Here is a 22,058-nt window from a genome sequence, read left to right on the forward strand (position 1 = left end):
GACTTTATAGTTTCATTGCAGCTCATACATTACATATCATTAAGTCACAAAGTACTTTGTCTTATTAAAGGGTCAAATAACTGAACAGTGAAAGGAGCATCTGATCCAAATATTTTCATGGCTTCAGAACAATTAATTTATTTGCCTTTAATAAAATATTCTTAAAAGTTGAACAAGCATGTTCTTGTCTACTTGCTGTAGATTTTCTCTTTCAAACGTTCAGTTGCTTTACACAGAAAAACTCTCTGGGTTGTTGGTATATAAACAGAATTCAGGTATGCTTAATATCCGCCCTTACAATAATGATTTGCTTTTGGTTTCGATCTTGTGTAAATAAATTATCTTCAAATAAATATTGTCATTCCAGCAAGTGGCAGTGAAATGGGGATGGCTTTTCTAGAAAAAAATATTTCACTTATTAATGTGTGATGTGGTTGTTTAAATTTTGTTTTGCCATTGCTTGCTCAATGTGCTAAATGCTTTAATTATACAAGTTATAGACCAAAGAGTTTTTAAGTATCATTTGCAGTTATGAAAGCAGTATAAAACTGTGTTACTGCATTGATGTGAAATTTCAAATGCTACTTTGTAACATTCATGTGAAGAGTACTGTTTACCATTGCAACAAATCTGATACTAAATTGTAGATGATTATATGATTTTAACATTATGCTGTTATTGAATTTCCTTCCTTTTGACAGAGTATTAGAGGCCAGCATAGCAGAAAATAAAGCTAGCTTGAAAAGAACGCATACAGAAGTATGGACTGATTCCCCAAACCCCCATGACAGAAAAAGAATTGACAACTGTCCAGTTGGTTTAAAGAATGTGGGAAATACTTGCTGGTTCAGTGCAGTCATTCAGGTAAGCCTCTTCAGCGAAAGGAAGAATATTTCTGTTATTTCTTTTTTGCAATCTCTCCAACCATTTTATTTCTGAGAAGCAATATACCATTGCCTCATTCCTAGGGACCTGGATTCATTTGAAAGCACAATAACTATTAGAAAGGTTTTCATGTTTTCGTTCACTCTGTTTAAGTTTTATGAATTATCTCTCCCTCAGTATTACGTTTTTAGTTGTCTGTAATTGCAGTTTTTTTTACTGGCTTCATATTGTTTTAATTATTACTTTCAAGGCATGTACAAACAATAAGACATCAAGGGTAGAAGGCAGGTGTTGACAAAAGTCAAAATAAATGGGGTAGAAGGATAAATGTCAAGTGAGGCAGACTAGAATGTGTTTGGTTTTATCTGTTCGATGGTAGCAAAGGACATAGGATAAAGCTGAATCACATTCATTATCCTCACAGTTTGACATCAAATACCAACAATTGCTCTCATCTAAAGAAATCCTCTGCAGAAAATGTTTTGGGTATTGTCGATTAGTTACATTTTGTACTGTCAGGTTTTGCACAGAGAATTTTCTGCTGTCATTAGAAAGTGACAATGTGAGTGCTGCTCAAAAAGCATCAGTAATGTAACATTGCCAGCAACATGACATGGAAGTGCATGCTGCTGGTTGCGTTGAACAATATTGTGCACTTCAAAATGACTGTTTTTCTGAAAAGAAAATCAGCCTTAAAATAATTTATTTATTTATTGCAAACTTGGCTTTTAGTCTTATGAGTAAATATTTTGCATTATTGTCTTATTTTAAAAGATTTTTCATTATCTTGTTTACATTCTTGATAAGATTTTTACCACAAGCAGTCAATGTTGACCAGCCCCACCTTACTTTCCAAATTTGAAAAGCATACATTTGCCCTGGTGTGTTTTAAAATGTAAGTTCTTAACAGCATTGACTTCAAGGTAAAAACCATTTGCAGATTTGCATTCATATAGGACCAGATTAGTCTTACCTATCAGCTTACCTATCAGTCATTGAGATGTAAGACAAAACTTTATTTTCTGAACAAAAAAAAACTCAGCAAAGGGAAAATTGACAGATTTCACGCAAAAGTTAACTGACTTGTCTAGGTGGAATCAGCAGTAGCTACTGTGTCACAATAGCGCTCATATTAATTCATATACAGTGGTGTGAAAAACTATTTGCCCCCTTCCTGATTTCTTATTCTTTTGCATGTTTGTCACACAAAATGTTTCTGATCATCAAACACATTTAACCATTAGTCAAATATAACACAAGTAAACACAAAATGCAGTTTTTAAATGATGGTTTTTATTATTTAGGGAGAAAAAAAATCCAAACCTACATGGCCCTTGGTGAAAAAGTAATTGCCCCCTTGTTGAAAAATAACCTAACTGTGGTGTATCACACCTGAGTTCAATTTCCGTAGCCACCCCCAGGCCTGATTACTGCCACACCTGTTTCAGTCAAGAAATCACTTAAATAGGAGCTGCCTGACACAGAGAAGTAGACCAAAAGCACCTCAAAAGCTAGACATCATGCCAAGATCCAAAGAAATTCAGGAACAAATGAGAACAGAAGTAATTGAGATCTATCAGTCTGGTAAAGGTTATAAAGCCATTTCTAAAGCTTTGGGACTCCAGCGAACCACAGTGAGAGCCATTATCCACAAATGGCAAAAACATGGAACAGTGGTGAACCTTCCCAGGAGTGGCCGGCCGATTAAAATTACCCCAAGAGCGCAGAGACGACTCGTCCGAGAGGTCACAAAAGACCCCAGGACAACGTCTAAAGAACTGCAGGCCTCACTTGCCTCAATTAAGGTCAGTGTTCACGACTCCACCATAAGAAAGAGACTGGGCAAAACGGCCTGCATGGCAGATTTCCAAGGCGCAAACCACTGTTAAGCAAAAGAACATTAGGGCTCGTCTCAATTTTGCTAAGAAACATCACAATGATTGCCAAGACTTTTGGGAAAATACCTTGTGGACTGATGAGACAAAAGTTTAACTTTTTGGAAGGCAAATGTCCCGTTACATCTGGCGTAAAAGGAACACAGCATTTCAGAAAAAGAACATCAAACCAACAGTAAAATATGGTGGTGGTAGTGTGATGGTCTGGGGTTGTTTTGCTGCTTCAGGACCTGGAAGGCTTGCTGTGATAGATGGAACCATGAATTCTACTGTCTACCAAAAAATCCTGAAGGAGAATGTCCGGCCATCTGTTCGTCAACTCAAGCTGAAGCAATCTTGGGTGCTGCAACAGGACAATGACCCAAAACACACCAGCAAATCCACCTCTGAATGGCTGAAGAAAAACAAAATGAAGACTTTGGAGTGGCAAAGTCAAAGTCCTGACCTGAATCCAATTGAGATGCTATGGCATGACCTTAAAAAGGCGGTTCATGCTAGAAAACCCTCAAATAAAGCTGAATTACAACAATTCTGCAAAGATGAGTGGGCCAAAATTCCTCCAGAGCGCTGTAAAAGACTCATTGCAAGTTATCGCAAACGCTTGATTGCAGTTATTGCTGCTAAGGGTGGCCCCACCAGTTATTAGGTTCAGGGGGCAATTACTTTTTCACACAGGGCCATGTAGGTTTGGGCTTTTTTTCTTCCTAAATAATAAAAACCATCATTTAAAAACCGCATTTTGTGTTTACTTGTGTTATATTTGACTAATGGTTAAATGTGTTTGATGATCAGAAACATTTTGTGTGACAAACATGCAAAAGAATAAGAAATCAGGAAGGGGGCAAATAGTTTTAAATAGTTTTTCACACCACTGTATACTGAGACTGTTTGGTTAGGGATTAGGCTTTATTTTTCTGCCAAATCAAAGATGTTGGTGTTTGTTTTGTCCAAGTTAATGTTCAAAGAGGCAAGAAGAATAAAAAATCCTAAACAAACAAGCAAACAAAAATTAACTAACTGGAAACAGGTATAAACTCTTCCAGTGAGTTCCACTTTGACTTCTTCATAGGTGGAAAGTACTAGTGTTGAGGGTTACATTAATCTATTAATTACCACTATTTTTCCTTTAGTGTTTCTTTAATAGGCTGTACTTGGTGACTAATCTTAAAATTTGTCATTTGTTAGTAGTTACATATAAATTTTTATAGCATTAATTAGCTCAGTTGCTGCCAAAGCATCGTTGGCCTGCAGGTGAGACTGCTTGATGCAAATGCACCTAAATAATTCTTGTTTAGTCTTCAAGTAAAAAATAATTTTATTTAAAAGAAAAGACACAAGGCATCTTAAATTCTTATATTCTTCAATATTTTTTAATTTTTTAACAAAAGTTTTTACTTAGCACATTTTCAATTTTGTTAAAAAAGAAAATGAATTAGTTTTCAAATCCATTCAATGTTCTGGTCTTGTAGTTAATAGCGGTAGAAGGTTAATACACTTGTTTTTACATACTTAAACCATGTCAGAAAACATTTGGCACGACTTGATGCAAGTCTTACCCTCTGAGGTATCAACATTTCTTAGTGGATCTGTCATTATAAAACAAATATTTGGCAAGCTATATGTGGTAATTTTTAGATGGCTTTTCAAACTATATACTTTATATCAAATTTAAATTTAGCATTAAGTCATGTTGAGTAACAAGCTAGGTTATTGAAATCTGTCCAAGAGACACTGAAACCTAGGATCATCATCACATGTTAGTTGCAAGTACCATGTAATTTAATTCTTTAAGGTCAAACAACAAACTTAAAAGTTGTTCTCTGTTGCCCTCTTTCATTACTACAGACTAGTGATAAACATCTACTTGTTTTAATTATTTATTATGATAATCAGAATACACTCCATGGATATTTTATTAGATTTATCTAACCATTAAATCAAATGTCAGAGCCACTTTTATAATGCAACTTTAAAAAATAGCTTTTAGTCTTAAAAACCATCATTTTGGTGGCCTTTAAGTATTGTATTTATTTTTCATAAGCCCTTTACTTAGAAACCTTTCCTTGTCAAACCTTAACCTATTCTCCCTAGACCAGATTTGTTGGAGGTGCTGAGCTATTTATTTTGTCTCTTTAAAAGTTTGGCAGGCTTTATATTTGATATTTTTTTTTAATTTCCCTTTGTTCCTCACATATTTATTTTATTGGGTATCTCTCATTTATCCAGTAATGTTTCAGAAGGTTTTTTTCTACTTAGTAATTATGATGTAAAGATTTCCTTGCTGATTATGGGAATGTTTACTCAAGGTAATGTCAAATTGCTTTAAGCAGAGTGACTGGGGTTGATCAAATGTCTATGGAACAATTTCAAGTTCTTAATAATACTACTTATCCATTGTAGCCTATTGTAAAATGAAATTTTTATCAGTTTCACAAAATAATGAAATGCAGAAATGCACCATTTCTTAAGAGATTATAGATGCTTGATAACGTAGGAGTAATATCTGTATCGACAGATTAAATCGATTAGATTTAATCAATAATTTTAAAAAGTACCTCTATTTGATGATGAGTTCATTGTGTTGTGGATGACAAAGATATTTAAGTGACTCTGCAGTGTGGAAGTTTTCCAAAGTGAGAGCGGCATAAAATACACCATTTATAACACTAATGTCTTCAGTGGAGAGACCAAAGTGTGCAATTTCAGTCCCATCAGCTTAATTACACACTTGAAGACATGCCACCTTGACAAATATACAGAATTCCTCAGAGCAAAAGAGGAGAATCCTACATCACCGCACACAAAATCTAAAGCTACAGTTCCTACTCCTGTTGATCATTTTCTTAAAAAATCTAATTAATTTACTAAAGTTGTTTCAAAGTCTAAAACAATTAGTGCAAAGGTGAAGGGATTTATTGCTCTGGATGATCAACCATTTTCTATTGTAGAAGGCATTGGTTTTTGAAGGCTGCTTGAGCAAATCAAGGCCTATTACAAAACACACAGTCATTATTAATTGTCTGAAGTAGCAATTCACCAGAGCTACATAATATACTAGCAAGTCATGTGCACAAGCTTCTTTCTGTCAGTGTCACAACCATAAGCTTTTTCACTGATATATGGACGTCAGATACAAGTCCTATGAGTATGCTTAGATTAACTGCTCAGTGGATCAACCACATTTTTGAATTACTGAAAGCAATCTTGCATGCCTAAGAATGTTCAGGATCATGTACAGGTGCTGCACTCTCTGTGGTGTTTAAAAGAAAAGTGTAAAACACCCATAAAGAATGGTCATGTAGTACAACAAGACATTGCATATAACAATGTAAAGTCTATGGAACAATGTAGGATAGTAGGTTTGCCCTGTATGGCTCATACATAACAGCTTGTTTTGAATAGCAGTGTACTCTACCAGCTCAGCAAGCCAGATGTAATAGCAATTGGCATTTGCAATTAGCCAACTCTTGCCTCAAAAATATACAAACAGAACTTGGTGTGTAGTTGAAAATGCTTCAGCATAATTTTACTACTAGATGAATAGCACATTCTATATGCTGCAAAGCTTGATAGAGCAGAAGAGAGTCCTTGGGCAGTATGCTGCTGATTTTGAGTTGTCTGAAATTCTAATGTCTAATTGGCAGGGTTTGATCAAGAACATAATCAAAAACCTCACTGTATTTGAACACTGGACAAGATTAATTTGCTAGGATGAAGGCTTGGCATTTAATGTGATTCCCCTCAGTTAATGCATTAAAATGACCGTATAAGACTGCTTATACTGATTTCAGATTCAAAAAAGTAAAAGCACCATCTTGGAGGCTGTAAATAATCATTTCAGTGAGATTTGCACAGAATCCATGTATTGCATTGCCACCAATGTAAACTCGAGGTCAAAGGGTCAATATTTCGTTGCAGAGGTGAAATCATCGGCACTCGAAATATTACAGGCTCAGATGGAATCAGTATTGAACACAGAGCAAACAAGTGACTTTCAGGTAGATTGTCAAGAGTAGAAAAGGGCTAAGATAAATGACATGGGGCCTATTATGCTGTTTGATATGTGCATCAAAATTCTTGAAGAAATCACACCCTAACAATTTAAGAAAATAGTCAAATGGCATCAGAAGTGAGTGATAAAGATGCACAAAGACATAAAGTCCTCTGGCCTTTTGGAAAAAAGAAGTTGTAAAAAAAAAAAGTAGTAATGGCTAGTGGTGCAATGGACAACTCGGTAGCTCTCGCACACTAACTTTCTCTCTCGCGCACTAACTCTGTCTCTCTCGTGCACTAATTCAACCTCTCGCGCACTAACTCAACCTCTCTCGTGCATTTTCGCTCGACTTTTGTCCGGTTTGACGCTTCATACACGTGGTCATGGCCAGCGATAGCATTTGAAGCAGAGGAGCTCGACAAACCTCCAGCATCATTTAAGTCTCATGTGTGGGAGCATTTTGGCTTCCCTGTTAAATATGTTGATGGGAAAAGAGTGGTGGGTAAGACCACCACAGTTTATTGACTGTGTGGCACGAGGAAGCCCTATGAGACTGGCAACACGTCGGGCATGGCCACCCATTTAAAACAACACCACCCTGATGTGACAGGACCCAAGACGATGGCTGCGCAACAACCAAAGATATCCGCGGCATTTAAGCAGCCCTTTGCTGCCCAATCAGACCGGGTTAAAGCTATTACAAAAGCTGTTGTTGTGTTTGTTGCTGCAGACATGAGGCCATATTCAGTTGTGCAAAACAAGGGGTTTATGCATATGATACACATGCTTGAGCCACGCTATGATATTCCGTCGCGCACTCACTTAATTGATAATATCGTCCCAATTATGTATGAGCAGGAAAAGTCAATAGTTATGGTTGAACTGTCCCAGGCATCTTCTGTGGCCCTAACTACAGACGGGTGGACCTCCAGGGCAACTGAAAGCTATGTGACCGTGACCGCTCATTACATCATAGCGGAGTGGGAGATGCAAAGCCCTGTACTGCAGACACGCCCCCTCTATGAGAGTCACACTGGCACAAACCTGGAACACGTATTGACGGAAGCAATGGCAGAGTGGAGGATAGAGAGGCCCAATACTAATATCCCAGTCACAACAGATAATGCCAAAAACCAAATAAATGCAGTGAATGAAGCAGGACTGGGCCCACAGATAGGGTGCTTTGCACATGCAATTAATTTAGCATCCCAAAAGGGAATGAAAGTGTGTAAGATGGACCAACTCCTTGGGAGGATCAGGAAAGTGGTTTCCTACTTCCACCGAAGCTCAACAGCAGCTCATGTGCTTAAGACCAAGCAAGAAATGCTACAGTTGCCTACTCATAAGCTCATACATGATGTCACAACAAGGTGGAACTCCACTTATGATATGTTGGAGCGTTATCTTGAGCAGCAGGCAGCTATATACTCTGCGATAACAGATAAAACCCTGAAGAAAAATGCCAGAGACATCGTCACCTTGCCTGATGATGATGTTAAAGTGGCAGAGGAGGTCCTCCAGCTGCTCAAACCACTCAAAATGGTTACAACTCTGTTGAGCACTGAAACTGCAGCATCTGTGTCCATGATCCTGCCTCTGAAAACAAGGATCCTTCAATCCATGGCCCCAAGTGAGGAATACTGCACCATCACAAGAGATGTCAAGACTGCCATTAGAGAGGACCTGAAGCCCAGATACACTTCACCACCAACCCTACAGGACTACCTTCACTGATCTAGTGCACTTGATCCAAGGTTCATGTCGCTGTCTCAGCTAGACCTTGCCCTACGCCTGAGGACATACAGTGATCTCGCTACTGAGATTGTGAGCAGTCTTGGCACTGAAGATTGTGAAGAGGTAAAGAAAATAAATATTTTAAAATTATATATTTTTTATTTTTTATGATAATGTTTTTATTTAAGTTTATTAAGTTATTGCCACATTCTAAAGTCAATGGAAAAAAAAAAAGTTTTAATCAATAATGTAACTTTCCCTGCAGCGTCAATATGCAGCACCAACAGGAGCAGACACATCTCCTCCTCAAAAGAAGTCGGCAATGGCGGAGTTTTTTGGCAAGACATTTGCACAGAAGGACATGGTCAGCAAGGCTTTTGCTGACACCATCAAAGAGGAGGTGGTATCCTATGAGGCAGCAAGTGGCATTCCAGTTGATGGTGATCCACTGACTTGGTGGAAAAGCAGCGAATGTAAATACCCTCACCTTGCCACAATGGCAAGACACCATCTTGCTGTGCCTGGCACTTCAGTGCCTAGCGAGAGGGTGTTCTCAACAGCAGGGGACATAGTTACAGCAAAGAGATCTACACTTCCCCCAAAAATGTAGACATCCTCATGTTTTTGAAAAAAATTAGAAATTATAAGCTCAGGTCTGCTTTGCTATCTTTCTTCTTTTTTGATGATGTGGACATAAGGTAGTTTTTATTTCTCTCTCCATGTTCAAAGTAAGAAGCAATGATGCCTTAAATTGCATTTAAAGTTGTTTTTTATTGTGTCCACATTAAAGGAAATAGTTATCATGCCCTATATTGCACCTTAATTTGTATTTATATAATTGAGTGGAATGAGTCTTGATTTGAATGATTTTTAATGGGCAAAAAATACTTAACTAAATAAATGGAGAGTTAAATTTGTCTCTTTTTTTTGTGATCCGAAAATTGATCCTATCCGTGACTTAAAACCGTGATCTGATCTGGACCGTGAGTTTTTTGATCCGTTGCACCACTGGTAATGACTGAGTTCACTTTGCTTGAGCAGTGATAGACAGTTTTGTTTGTTTACCTTATCTTGGTGAAAGAGAGTGTAATCCGTGTCTTGTTTCTGTTTTATTGTATTATTTTTTATAAAGACAGTCATGTTCATTAAACCCATGGTTTTCACCCAAGTCTCTTAAGTAATAATTTGCGACTTAAGCACTTAATACTTTACAGGACAAAAAGTAAAAGTAATAATAATAAAATATTTTATAAACAGAACATACAGTACATACGTGCATTCAGGCAGACTAGATTTTTACCCTACATTTGAGTACTGTTTACCTATTTTTAAGATCATTAAGATTCTAACCTTAATCTGAAAGTCCTGGTAAAAAAACAAAATGCAGGTCTTTTAGATATGAAGTTGAATATAATTCTGTATACATGTGCATGTTATTTGGCAGATGAAGGGATTTCTGTTAAAAGGAATAAAAATTGACTGTAGTACTGTAATAACAAATGGAGTCGGCCCCTTGCTATTGCTATAGTAGCACACAATTTCCTGTCAGCCCAGTGTACTAGCGTAAACAGTGAAAGAGTGATCAGTGTGACTTCTAATGTGGTCAATGTAAAGAGAAACAGAATTTCCTGTGACAAGGAGGAGATGCTCTTTTTCATTAAGAAAAACTTCCCTCTCTTGCTAAAAAATAAAATAAATAACTTCTAAAAAACATTATCTTTATCATTTTTAGAAATGTATTTCTATCAATTGTGGTTAGGTTTATTCCATCAAAAAGAAAGAAATGTATTTATTATGTAGCAATTTAGACTATAGCCTGTAAAGCCAAGGATTAGGTAGCTAGCTAAATGTGGTTCAGCAAAAGCCATTTATTTCAATGATTGTAAATGATCTGCAGAAGTTATTGTTATACAGTACTTAAGTGGTAGTACTTACTCCTTTGACAATGGAGTATCATTTCACTCTTTTTTTCTTGTTGAATTTGTTCCATCAAAAAGAAAGAGAAAAGTATTATTATTATAGCCTGCAAAATCATTTCCCAGAAAACTAACAGATAGCCAGACAAATGTGGGATGTTGCTCTTTTTTATTTTTAATGATTGAACTTGTTATGCAAAAGTGAACTGTTATACAAATAAATGTTATGTTTCTCTGAAATTCTCATTGAAACAAATCTAGTCTTATTTTTAATGTATTTTGCAAATGTGTATAGTGCATCCGGAAAGTATTCACAGCGCATCACTTTTTCCACATTTTCTTATGTTACAGCCTTATTCCAAAATGGATTAAACTCATTTTTTTCCTCAGAATTCTACACACAACACCCCATAATGACAACGTAAAAAAAGTTTACTTGAGGTATTTGCAAATTTATTAAAAATAAAAATACTGAGAAATCACATGTACATAAGTATTCACAGCCTTTGCTCAATACTTTGTCGATGCACCTTTGGCAGCAATTACAGCCTCAAGTCTTTTTGAATATGATGCCACAAGGTTGGCACACCCATCCTTGGCCAGTTTCGCCCATTCCTCTTTGCTGCACCTCTCAAGCTCCATGATGTTGGATGGGAAGCGTCGGTGCACAGCCATTTTAAGATCTCTCCGGAGATGTTCAATCGGATTCAAGTCTGGGCTCTGGCTGTGCCACTCAAGGACATTCACAGAGTTTTCCTGAAGCCACTCCTTTGATATCTTGGCTGTGTGCTTAGGGTCGTTGTCCTGCTAAAAGATGAACCGTCACCCCAGTCTGAGGTCAAGAGTGCTCTGGAGCAGGTTTTCAATCAGGATTTCTCTGTACATTGCTGCAGTCATCTTTCCCTTTATCCTGACTAGTCTCCCAGTTCCTGCCGATGAAAAACATCCCCACAGCATGATGCTACCACCACCATGCTTCACTGTAGGAATGGTATTGGCCTGGTGAGCAGCGGTGCCTGGTTTCCTCCAAACGTGATGCCTGGCATTCACACCAAAGAGTTCAATCTTTGTCCCATCTGACCAGAGAATTTTGTTTCTCATGGTCTGAGAGTCCTTCAGGTGCCTTTTGGCAAACGTCAGGCGAGCTGCCATGTGCCTTTTACTAAGGAGTGGCTTCCGTCTGGCCACTCTACCATACAGGCCTGATTGGTGGATTGCCACAGAGATGGTTGGCCTTCTGGAAGGTTCTCCTCTCTCCACAGAGGACCTCTGGAGCTCTGACAGACTGACTATCGGGTTCTTGGTCACCTCCCTGACTAAGGTCCTTCTCCCCCGATCGCTCAGTTTAGATGGCCGGCCAGCTCTAGGAAGAGTCCTGGTGGTTTCAAACTTCTTCCACTTACGGATAATGGAGGCCACTGTGCTCATTGGGACCTTCAAAGCAGCAGAAATGTTTCTGTAACCTTCCCCAGATTTATGCCTCAAGACAATCCTGTCTCGGGTGGTCTACAGACAATTCCTTTGACTTCATGCTTGGTTTGTGCTCTGACATGAACTGTCAACTGTGGGACCTTATATAGACAGGTGTGTGCCTTTGCAAATCATGTCCAATCAACTGAATGTACCACAGGTGGACTCCAATTAAACATCTCAAGGATGATCAGGGGAAACAGGATGCACCTGAGCTCAATTTGGAACTTCATGGCAAAGGCTGTGAATACTTATGTACAAGTGATTTCTCAATTTTTTTATTTTTAATAAATTTGCAAAATCCTCAAGTAAACTTTTTTTACATTGTCATTATGGGGTGTTGTGTGTAGAAGTCTGAGGAAAAAATGAATTTAATCCATTTTGGAATAAGGCTGTAACATAACAATATGTGGAAAGAGTGATGTGCTGTGAATACTTTCCGGATGAACTGTATATCAGCATTGGCAGATAGGTCACACAAACCTTATCAGATATCGGCATTGGCCCAGAATTCCCATTTGGGTGCATCAACAAAGAGATCATTTATATTTTCAACTCAAGGACATCTGTAGTACAGTTTGTCTCTAAATAAACATATTTAGTTTTATCATGTGCATTTTCTTGTGTGTGTTTTAATTTCTCTATGTTTTAATTACAGTCTCTCTTTAACCTTTTGGAGTTTCAAAGACTTGTTCTTCATTATTCACCTCCGACTTATACCACAGATTTACCACGTAATCAGAAGGTAAATATCAACTAAACTTAGAAGAAAAAATTAATACTTTTTTAGTATAGTATGCATAACGTATCATTCTTTACATAAATGTTGAAATAGCTGTACAGTGTTTTAAACTTTATAGGGTATGTTGTTTTAAACTCCCTTTGTTCTCTGCATTATCTTTAGATAGCCGTGCTTGATTGATAAGCCCTGAAAACTTTTCAGAGTGAGCCTTTTATGTTTTGTTGAAGGTTAATATGTATAGTATTATTTTTTTTCCCTTCATGTACTTTTATTTGTGTTTACACATTTCATAGGAACGTAGAAATCTCCCATTCATGCGGGAGCTGCGCCGCCTTTTCTCTCTAATGGTGGGATCGAAAAGAAAATATGTTGATCCCTCTAAAGCAGTAGAGATTCTTAAAGAAGCTTTCAAGTCAAATGACTCTCAGCAGGCAAGTCATTTTAAATTTTTCTTCACATATAATGTATATTTTATGTAGTCTTTTATGTATGTTACAAGTTGAATTAATACTGCTTTTTGTAATTCTAAAAGGAGTTGAGTTTGATATTTTTGTTATTTTGCTCTGAGCGTAACTCCATGTAAATCAGATTACCACAGTAAGTCGTTAGCTTTCAGTCATGTTAACTAACTCTTATTTTATCTTCACAGCAAGATGTTAGTGAATTTACTCACAAGCTTCTCGATTGGTTAGAGGATGCTTTTCAGATGAAAGCAGATGAGGAGCGGTAAGAAACAAACAGAAAATTAATATTTTTTTGGCACAGAAAATAATTTAGATATATAGTGTCTTGCAAAATTATTCAGGTCCTGAATAAAGTTATTCAGGTTCACTGTAAAAGTATTTTTTAGATATTGTTTATATTGGTAAAAAAAAAAAAACAAAAGGAGATGAAAAAGGAAGTATGCGGTTTGCTGTAAACTAATGTAGGTGGAAAAAATTATTCTTTAAAGTAACTGCTACATTTTCTGGATAAAAACCCTCATAGTTAAGGGATCATTATTCATGTTGTAAAATCTGAAGTACAGTGGTGAAAATTAAGACTGCAGGTCATTCCAAAGAAATTAGAGATAAAAATATAATACAAATTCCAAAATTGGGGAAATGGGTGCAAAACAATATTTAAATGTTTAGATGTCTCAGTTAGTACCAGTAATTCAAGTATCCGGTGAAAGCTAACTCATGACTTGGGATGCAGAGAGACCAAAAATCACTTTGAAAAAGCAACAGATGTCAATGGCTGAGACTAGAGCAATGGTGCATGGCTCAGCCATACCAAGAGCTCTGCATAACACTCCCCTGTATGAGAGGGTGAAAGAAAAAAAGACAGTGACTAAGGTTTCATGTAGTTAAAATAAGAGAAGATAAACTTTATTAATCCCAAGGAGAAATTCACATGCATACAGCAACAGAAACATAAAAAACAAGGGTATAGACTCACGTGACAGATAATTGATCAAGTAAATAATACATAAATGTATAAATGCAACCAAGCCAAAACTATTTTGGTAAAGTTCAAAGAGTTATGTATAGCACATTTGTAACACTCTCCACATTAAAAAAAAAAAAACTTATTCTGAAGTATAGTGGTGTTAGCATTACGAGACTGTTTAAAATCAAAGGTGGGTGGTATAGCAAATAATGCAAGAGAACTTGTTTTGTTCTTCTAAAAAACTGAAGCTTGAATAAAAGTAATTTCTTATGTAGACAATGATCCCAAGCACTCTGCAGCAGTATCTTGATAAACAAAAAGATTAATTTTCAACAATACCCTGGCCTAGCGTTTATCTCAGTCTGATTGGGAATGTGTGGTGCTACTTAAATTTCTGGGCACACAGTTTCTTATTTGCATATATTTTTACTTACAATTTAAGCATACATTTGCAAATATACAGTGGAATCTCGGTTCACGACCATAATTCGTTCCAAAACTCTGGTCGTAAACCAATTTGGTCGTGAACCGAAGTTATTTCCCCCATAGGATTGTATGTAAATACAATTAATCCATTCCAGACCGTACGAACTGTATGTAAATATATATTTTTTAAAGATTTTTAAGCACAAATATAGTTAATTATACCACAGAATGCACAGGGTAATAATAAACTAAATGTAAAAACATTGAATAACATTGAGAAAACCTTGAACACCAGAGAAAACTAACACTGCAAGAGCTTGTGCTGTAGCGCTACAAACCGCTTGCTAAAAATACTTTTTTAAATGAGTTTTAAGCATAGGGGAAAAAATGAACATTTGAAAAATCCGTAATTTAATAAACCACCAAGAAAAGTAACATTGCGACAATGCATGCTAAGAACTGATCGCTGTAAACAGAAGTGGAGTTTAAAACCCAATAGAAAAAAGTCTTCATTAAATACGAGGTTAAAACAATGCTCGAATCTGTCTCTTTAAAAACAAGCCTTATGCGTCCAGCCGTCCGTCTCTCTCTCTCTCTCTCTCTCTCTTGTGTGTGTGTGTGTCTCTCTCTCTTTCTCTCTCTCTCTCTCATGCACACATGCGTGTGTGTGTCTCTCTCTCTGTCGCGCTGCACAGGGAATGCACAGGGAGAGACTTGAACACGTGTGGAAATCATCGGCGCACACAAACTAAAAGGGGAACTGGCTTGTTCGTATATCGAGTCTGTGGTCGTGAACAGATGCAAAAGTTTGGCGAACTTTTTGGTCGTAAACTGATTTGTACATGTTCCAAGATGTTCGTGAACCAAGGTTCCACTGTATTCTGCTTGGTATTTAGTAGTAAAAAGCGAAAAGCACATTTCAATCATCCAACATATTCAAAGCATATGTCTGTAAACGATAAGCTGCAAAGTCGACCAATTATCAAATTGTTCTCATCAGCAGATTTTTTATGTCTTTTTTTGAGCAGTTCTCATGCACAAAACAGTGTCACTTCTTTCGTTTTTTCCTTGTTGCATGTGCATTCTCTCACCTGGTACTGTCTTAACACTATATCAGTGGCTGCCGCCTTAACCATCTCTCATGTTGCCTTTCACAATTAAGGTGGGGTATGAGGGTAGCTTACTTCTCATTTTATGTACAATACCTTATAAATTTGAAAATATTGTCAACAGTGGCATTGGCATTTCATCGCCTATGAAAGGCTTAAGAAGTCTCAACACCAAAGTATTTTCCTGGTAATTAAGTGGGATCTTTTTTTCAAATGGGAAATAACATTTTGTATATATCCAAAATTTGTTTCCAGACTTACTGGTTTTGCTTGACTTGTTCCATGTAAACCCACATCAACACTTCATTGGAAATAGCTGCTCATCAAGAGTTATGTTCTGCCCCAGCTTATAGCACATGATCTTCTTCACAAAGTGTGCCAAGTATCTAATATAGCGACAAAGGTGTAATTATACTATGAGGCAGTGTTTAGAAAAAAATAAAATTAAATGATTTGAGTATGTATCTGCCATAAAACCATTACATAATGGCATAACATAACATAACATGTGGCTGTGATTCGGTATATGTGCCAGAATAGGAGCTAGCGTTTAAATTAGGGCTGGGCAATAAGGCAAAAAAAAAATCTAGGTTTTTTCATAAAGTTTGACCGATTCACGATTTCGATTTTTTTTATTGTGTAACTAGTCAACTTAAAACATTACAACAACATGACTTAAGTAACATTCTCTTTATAAGTAACTTGAAAAACCATCTGGTTAAGGAACATTGTATTTTTAATGGCCATGCCATACATAAATTGGTTAACAAGGTGTAAATAAATGTAAAACAAATTCACGAGTTAAATATCTTTGCAGAAGATTTGAATGAAATATGAAAGTAAATATTGTGCAATTTGAATTAAACATTAAATACTTCTGAATATATAGTAAGAAAATAACCATTTTAACCAATGTAAACATTACATCAGTCAACTCAAAAGTTATGCAAATTTTCAACAGTAAACAAAAACAAACAAAAAAAGATTTGAAATAGCAGTTCATTGTACTTTGACAGAAATATTGTAAAGAGCTTTCTCCTTCATAACTGCAGAATATGAATCTATAACCAACAAACTCATGTTAAGTGATTGGCACTGTTATTACAAAAGCAAAACAATAATAATCATCATCATCATTTCAGCTATTAATGAAATAACATCTGAATAACTGCGATTTTAATGCTTGAATTATTAATCATACTTACCAATGGCATTGTGAAGACGATGTCCAAAGCACTGAAGATGGGTCCAGTCGTTCATCTTCATTGCTTTGATCATGTTCGTTCCACTGTCAGTGGTCACGCACACCTGTCGATCCTCCACAAGCTTCCAAGACGCCAGCGTATCTTTAAGCCCATGACCAATTATTTCCCCAGTATGATCGTCAGGAAAATAACATGTCTGAAGGCAAAAACTTCGCAGTTTCCATTCTGCGTCAACATAATGGGCTGTAAGGCTCATATAAGGCTGAAGAGTACGACTACTCCACAGGTCAGTCGTCGTAGAAAAAAAAGATGCCCTTTCAAGCTGCTCCGCTACTTTTCACGTGTTTCAGTGTACATTCGGGGAATAGCTACGTCTTTGAAATATTTGCGGCTCGGCAACTTGTATCTTGGATCAGCAGTGTGTAGCATTTTTATGAACCCTGGCTTTTCGATGGTGTATATGGGAACCATGTCCTTAGCGATATGAAACGCCACAGCATCTGTCATTTCTTTCCATCGGGGCGCCTTTTTGTCGTATGGAACGGAATTGGAAAATGATACCGCTAATGACATCTGGTGTTTTGCAATTTTAGGTGGACCTTTTGCACTTGGATTTGGCTTGTTTTCATCTCTTAACTTTGAGCATTCTTCCCATTCAGCTTGGTGCCTTTGTCGCAAATGTTGGAATAAATTAGTGGTGCTGCCACTGCCGCTTGAAACTGACTTTCTGCATATTTTGCATTTGACAAAAGTTTGTTCAACGTCTGAACTCTCGAATCCGAACCATTTCCAAACCACAGAGGAAACGTTACTACCTTCCTTTGGCACAAGGTCATCCTGACGTGAAGAGCCGTCCATCTCTATGATATTATTTCTGTAGCCTATTACGTTCCTTCATAGAGCACTGTACTCACAGGTGGGAGGTTAATTAGGCGCCATCATGTGTTCGGAGTCGGACATGCCTCTTAATTATTCTGCCATAGGTGCAATTACAATGTATCTAATTTTTTATTAAAAAATCGCTATACCTCGATTTAATAAAAAAATAAATCGTGTTAAAACGTAAATTCGAATTAATCGAAAAAATCAAAAAAATCGCCCAGCCCTAGTTTAAATATAGAACATACGTTCTCTACACATCTGGTTATACAGGAGCTTAGTGTAAACCATTTTAAAATGGTAAGAAAAAAAACAGAATTGGTATCAGAATCAACCAGTTCAGTAACATGAACTAAGTAAAAAAAAGAATATACAGTGTGTGTGTGTATGTATATATATATATATATATATATATATATATATATATGTGTGTATATATATATTGTGTGTGTATATATATATATAGCGCTATATAAAGTACCCGACCCGGCACAGATTCACACTGAGGCACGTGTAAATTGAATAGAAATCTTTTTATTTTTCTCTTCACCCGTGGGCGCATGTCTTCCCCGTGTCCCACAGGTCCAACACAGTCCCAAACACTTAAACAATTCAAACACTCTTCCCCTGTGGGCACGTCTTCCCCGTGAACCCCACAGGTATAACACAGTCCCAAACACCTTACTTTACACACAGCAATCCTTCCGCTGGCACCACCACTCCTCTTCTCAGGCAACCTCGTCCTCTTCCTCCCGATTCTGGCCCAGAGTGGTGGTTGCTGGCTCTTTTATGGCCCTCCCGGGAGTGCTCCTGTTGCTTGTTCACCTGTTCCCAATTGCACTCCCATGTGGGCCTGATGATTAAACCAGCTGGGCTTAATTATCTCTATCTCGTTCCCTGGCGGCCATCCTGGGTCCCCACAGGGTTGGGGAGAACTCCATTTCCCATGAAAGCCTGCGGGAAACTGAGGCATCATCAACCAGGGAGGCTGCCACCAAGCATCCCGGGGTAAGTACTGAGACGTCCATGGCTACTCCCCCGAACCATATACAGCAGGGTAGTCCCGACCGGGCATGGGACCCGGCTGTCCATTACACCACCCCTCTTCCAGATGAGTCTCGTGGGACTCAGCGGCCCGTCCCACGATGGCTGGTCTTCTCCATAACGGGGAGTTGGTGTCCTCAGCACTACAGTTCTGCCCTGTGGAAATATAAGCAAATGGTCTGGGTGTGTTGCCCCGACGTCGCCACTTGGACATCCTCACAGGATAACACCACCAGATGTGGCCACAGTTGCCGCAGTTGTAGCACACCCGACTCCCTTTGGCTCGACCTTTGCGGGAGTGGAAGCAGGCAGGAAACTCCTGCCCGTTCACCTGCTCAGTTGAGGGTTCCAAGCATCCTGGGAAAATGTACTGCGGAGTCTCTGGTGGCTTCCCCGGAACATGAGCAAAAGGGCCGGGTGTGGAACCCGGCCATCCATTACAATATATAAATAACCGGCAATGTATGAAATGCAGGCATTATATAGAATGCCGAAAATTGGACGTGAAAGTATAAAACAATTAATATTTCCCACATTTCTATGCAATGCCAAAAGATAAACCGGCCAAGTATAAAATACTCCCGCTAATGCAAAAAAGCAATGAAGTGCAATTCAACATGCCATTCAAGCCTTCCTTGTTGCAACAAGTAGGTTCATTTGTTTTATCTTATTTTTTCAGGAAGAAAGTTCTGTCTTTTATTTGATATTTTCTTTTTTCATTTATGTAATTTTTTAATGAAGGCCTTTTCATGACTCTCTTTTCAAGTTTTACATTTTTGTGCAGAAGAAAATTAAGTGCAATTTAAAATAAAATTTTTCCTTCCTTTTTGCAACAAGTGGGTTCATATTTTATTTTCTCTTGTTTTCCTCAATAAGAAAGTCCTATACTTTATTTTGTTTTTCTTTCTTTTTCATATACATCTTTTTAATAAGAGCCTTTTCATATCTCTGTTTTAATACTTTGCCTAAATAGCATTTGTTATTATGTATAATGCCTAGGTATTACATACAATGCCTAGGGAAAGTATATATAATATTAAAATAATTTGGATATTTCATACTTTGCCCAAAATAATATATATATATATATAATATATATATATATATATTCATGGCCCCTGGAATTTACCCAGAAAATGCACCATTTCTCTCAGAAAATTGTTGAAATTACAAATGTTTTGGTATACACATGTTTATTGCCTTTATGTGCATTGGAACAACACAAAAAAAACAGAGAAAAGAAGCCAAATCTGACATCATGTCACACAGAACTCCAAAAATGGGCCGGACAAAATTATTGGCACCTTTTCAAAATTGTGGGTAAATCGTTTTATTTCAAGCATATAATGCTTGTTTGAGCTCACCTGTGGCAAGAAACAGGTGCTGGCAATATAGCAATTCAATACAATACAATTTATTTTTGTATAGCCCAAAATCACACAAGGAGTGCCGCAATGGGCTTTAACAGACCCTGCCTCTTGACAGCCCCACAGCCTTGACTCTCTAGACAAGGAACAACTCCCAAAAAAAACCCCAGTAGGGAAAAAATGGAAGAAACCTCGGGAAAGGCGGTTCAAAGAGAGACCCCTTTCCAGGTAGGTTGGGCATGCAGCGGGTGTCAAAAAGAAAGGGCTCAATACAATACACAGAACAGAAAAAATCCTCAATAAAGTATAAAAATAAAAATTTTTAGAAGTACGTAGCAGAATTTAACAATGGATGACATCACATAATAAGATTTGGATTTGTTTATAGTCCTGGAGACCTCATCCATCAAGCTGCCTCCCCCATTTTGCCATTCCACAGCTAAAACAGTGCTGAGCCAGCCAATCCGATGAAAGGACCTCTCTTTCTCATGATTCCAGCGATCCTCCATCAGGGATGACTGTACCTTAAGCACACAACAACTTGACAGGTGGGCCATGGCACCAAAGTGCCACATTTGAGTACCGAGAAGAGAAACAGAATAGGTGAGGGTTAGTATCAAATTATAACTATCATGTTACTTATGTTTTAGTGTTAATGACTGACAACAGAGATGCAGTATGTACAGTAAATCAGCAGCTCTAGTCAGGATATGCTAAACTGAAGTTGTGAGTCTTCAGCCGGGATTTAAAAGCTTAGACCGTAGGGGCATCTCTTATTGTAGCAGGCAGACCATTCCACAGTTTAGGGGCCCTGTAACTAAAAGCTCGACCTCCCACTGTTATTTTATTAATCCTTGGAATCATAAGCAGACCGGCATCTTCAGATCTTAATGTGCGCTCTGGTTTGTAAGTCATGATAAGTTCAGACAAGTAAGCCAAACTGCAGGGAGGGCTCCACCTGGCGGCTTGGGGGTATTGGCGGGGATAAACGGGCAGCCATACAACACAGGCCATACAGTACTGGCTAATTTGCCCATTGCTTGAAATCTCCATTTGTAGATACTTTTCTGAACAGCAGAATGGTTGATTTCCATTTGCTTAGAGATTTCTTTAAATCCCTTCCTAGACTTATAGGCATATATAAGCTTCTTTCTGAAAGCTTCAGAGAGCTCTTTTGATTTGTCATGGTGATAGCACAGACTTCAACAACAAAGAGCAAACCAAACTAAATGTCAGAGTTTTAAATAAGACCATTTCCTCTAATATCCACGCTAATGATGCTCTAATTACATACAAAATTAATGGATTACATAATATAAATGTGATATGATGTTTGTTACGTACCTTTATATATAAACACTGTTTAAATGAAGATAAACTCTTGATATACTCCTGTAATTTACAATACAATACAATACAGTTTATTTTTGTATAGCTCAAAATCACACAGGAAGTGCCGCAATGGGCTTTAACAGGCCTTGTCTCTTGACAGCCCCCCAGCCTTGACTCTCTGAGAAAACAAGGAAAAACTCCCAAAAAAACCTTGTAGGGAAAAATGGAAGAAACCTTGGGAAAGGCAGTTCAAAGAGAGACCCCTTTCCAGGTAGTTTGGGCGTGCAGTGGGTGTCAAAAGAAGGGGGTCAATACAACACAATACACAGAACAGAACAAATCCTTAATACAGCATAATAATAAAAATTTTAGAAGTACGGAGCAGAATTTAACAGTAGATGATATCACATAATAAGATTTGGATATTTTTAGAGTTCTGGAGACCTGATCCATCAAGCTGCCTCCCCATTTGGCCATTCCACGGCTGAAACGTTGCTCCGATGAAAGGACCCCTCTTTCCCATGATTCCTGTGATCCTCCATCAGGGATGACTTTACCATAAGCAGGCAAATAACTTGGCAGGTGGGCTGTGGCACCAATTGCCACATTTGGGTACCGAGAACAGAAAC

General features: G+C 37.7%; 1 protein-coding gene across 8 annotated transcripts in view; it reads left to right on the forward strand.

The window, feature by feature from the left end:
- The window catches only part of usp25 (ubiquitin specific peptidase 25), a 232,654-nt gene that overhangs the window by 89,411 nt on the left and 121,185 nt on the right, over positions 1 to 22,058 (forward strand). For 7 of the 8 annotated variants that reach the window (XM_039744549.1, XM_039744550.1, XM_039744551.1 and 4 more), the window contains 4 exons: positions 702 to 864; positions 12,553 to 12,639; positions 12,930 to 13,067; positions 13,286 to 13,362. In XM_039744549.1, the coding sequence (XP_039600483.1) occupies positions 702 to 864; positions 12,553 to 12,639; positions 12,930 to 13,067; positions 13,286 to 13,362 (465 nt within the window). Of the gene's footprint in view, positions 1 to 701; positions 865 to 12,552; positions 12,640 to 12,798; positions 12,839 to 12,929; positions 13,068 to 13,285; positions 13,363 to 22,058 lie in introns of those variants that run through there. The other variant, XM_039744555.1, reaches the window with a different exon arrangement.

This window comes from Polypterus senegalus, chromosome 2 (genome assembly GCF_016835505.1).
Source record: "Polypterus senegalus isolate Bchr_013 chromosome 2, ASM1683550v1, whole genome shotgun sequence".
In the NCBI taxonomy this organism is placed as follows: Eukaryota; Metazoa; Chordata; class Cladistia; order Polypteriformes; family Polypteridae; genus Polypterus; species Polypterus senegalus.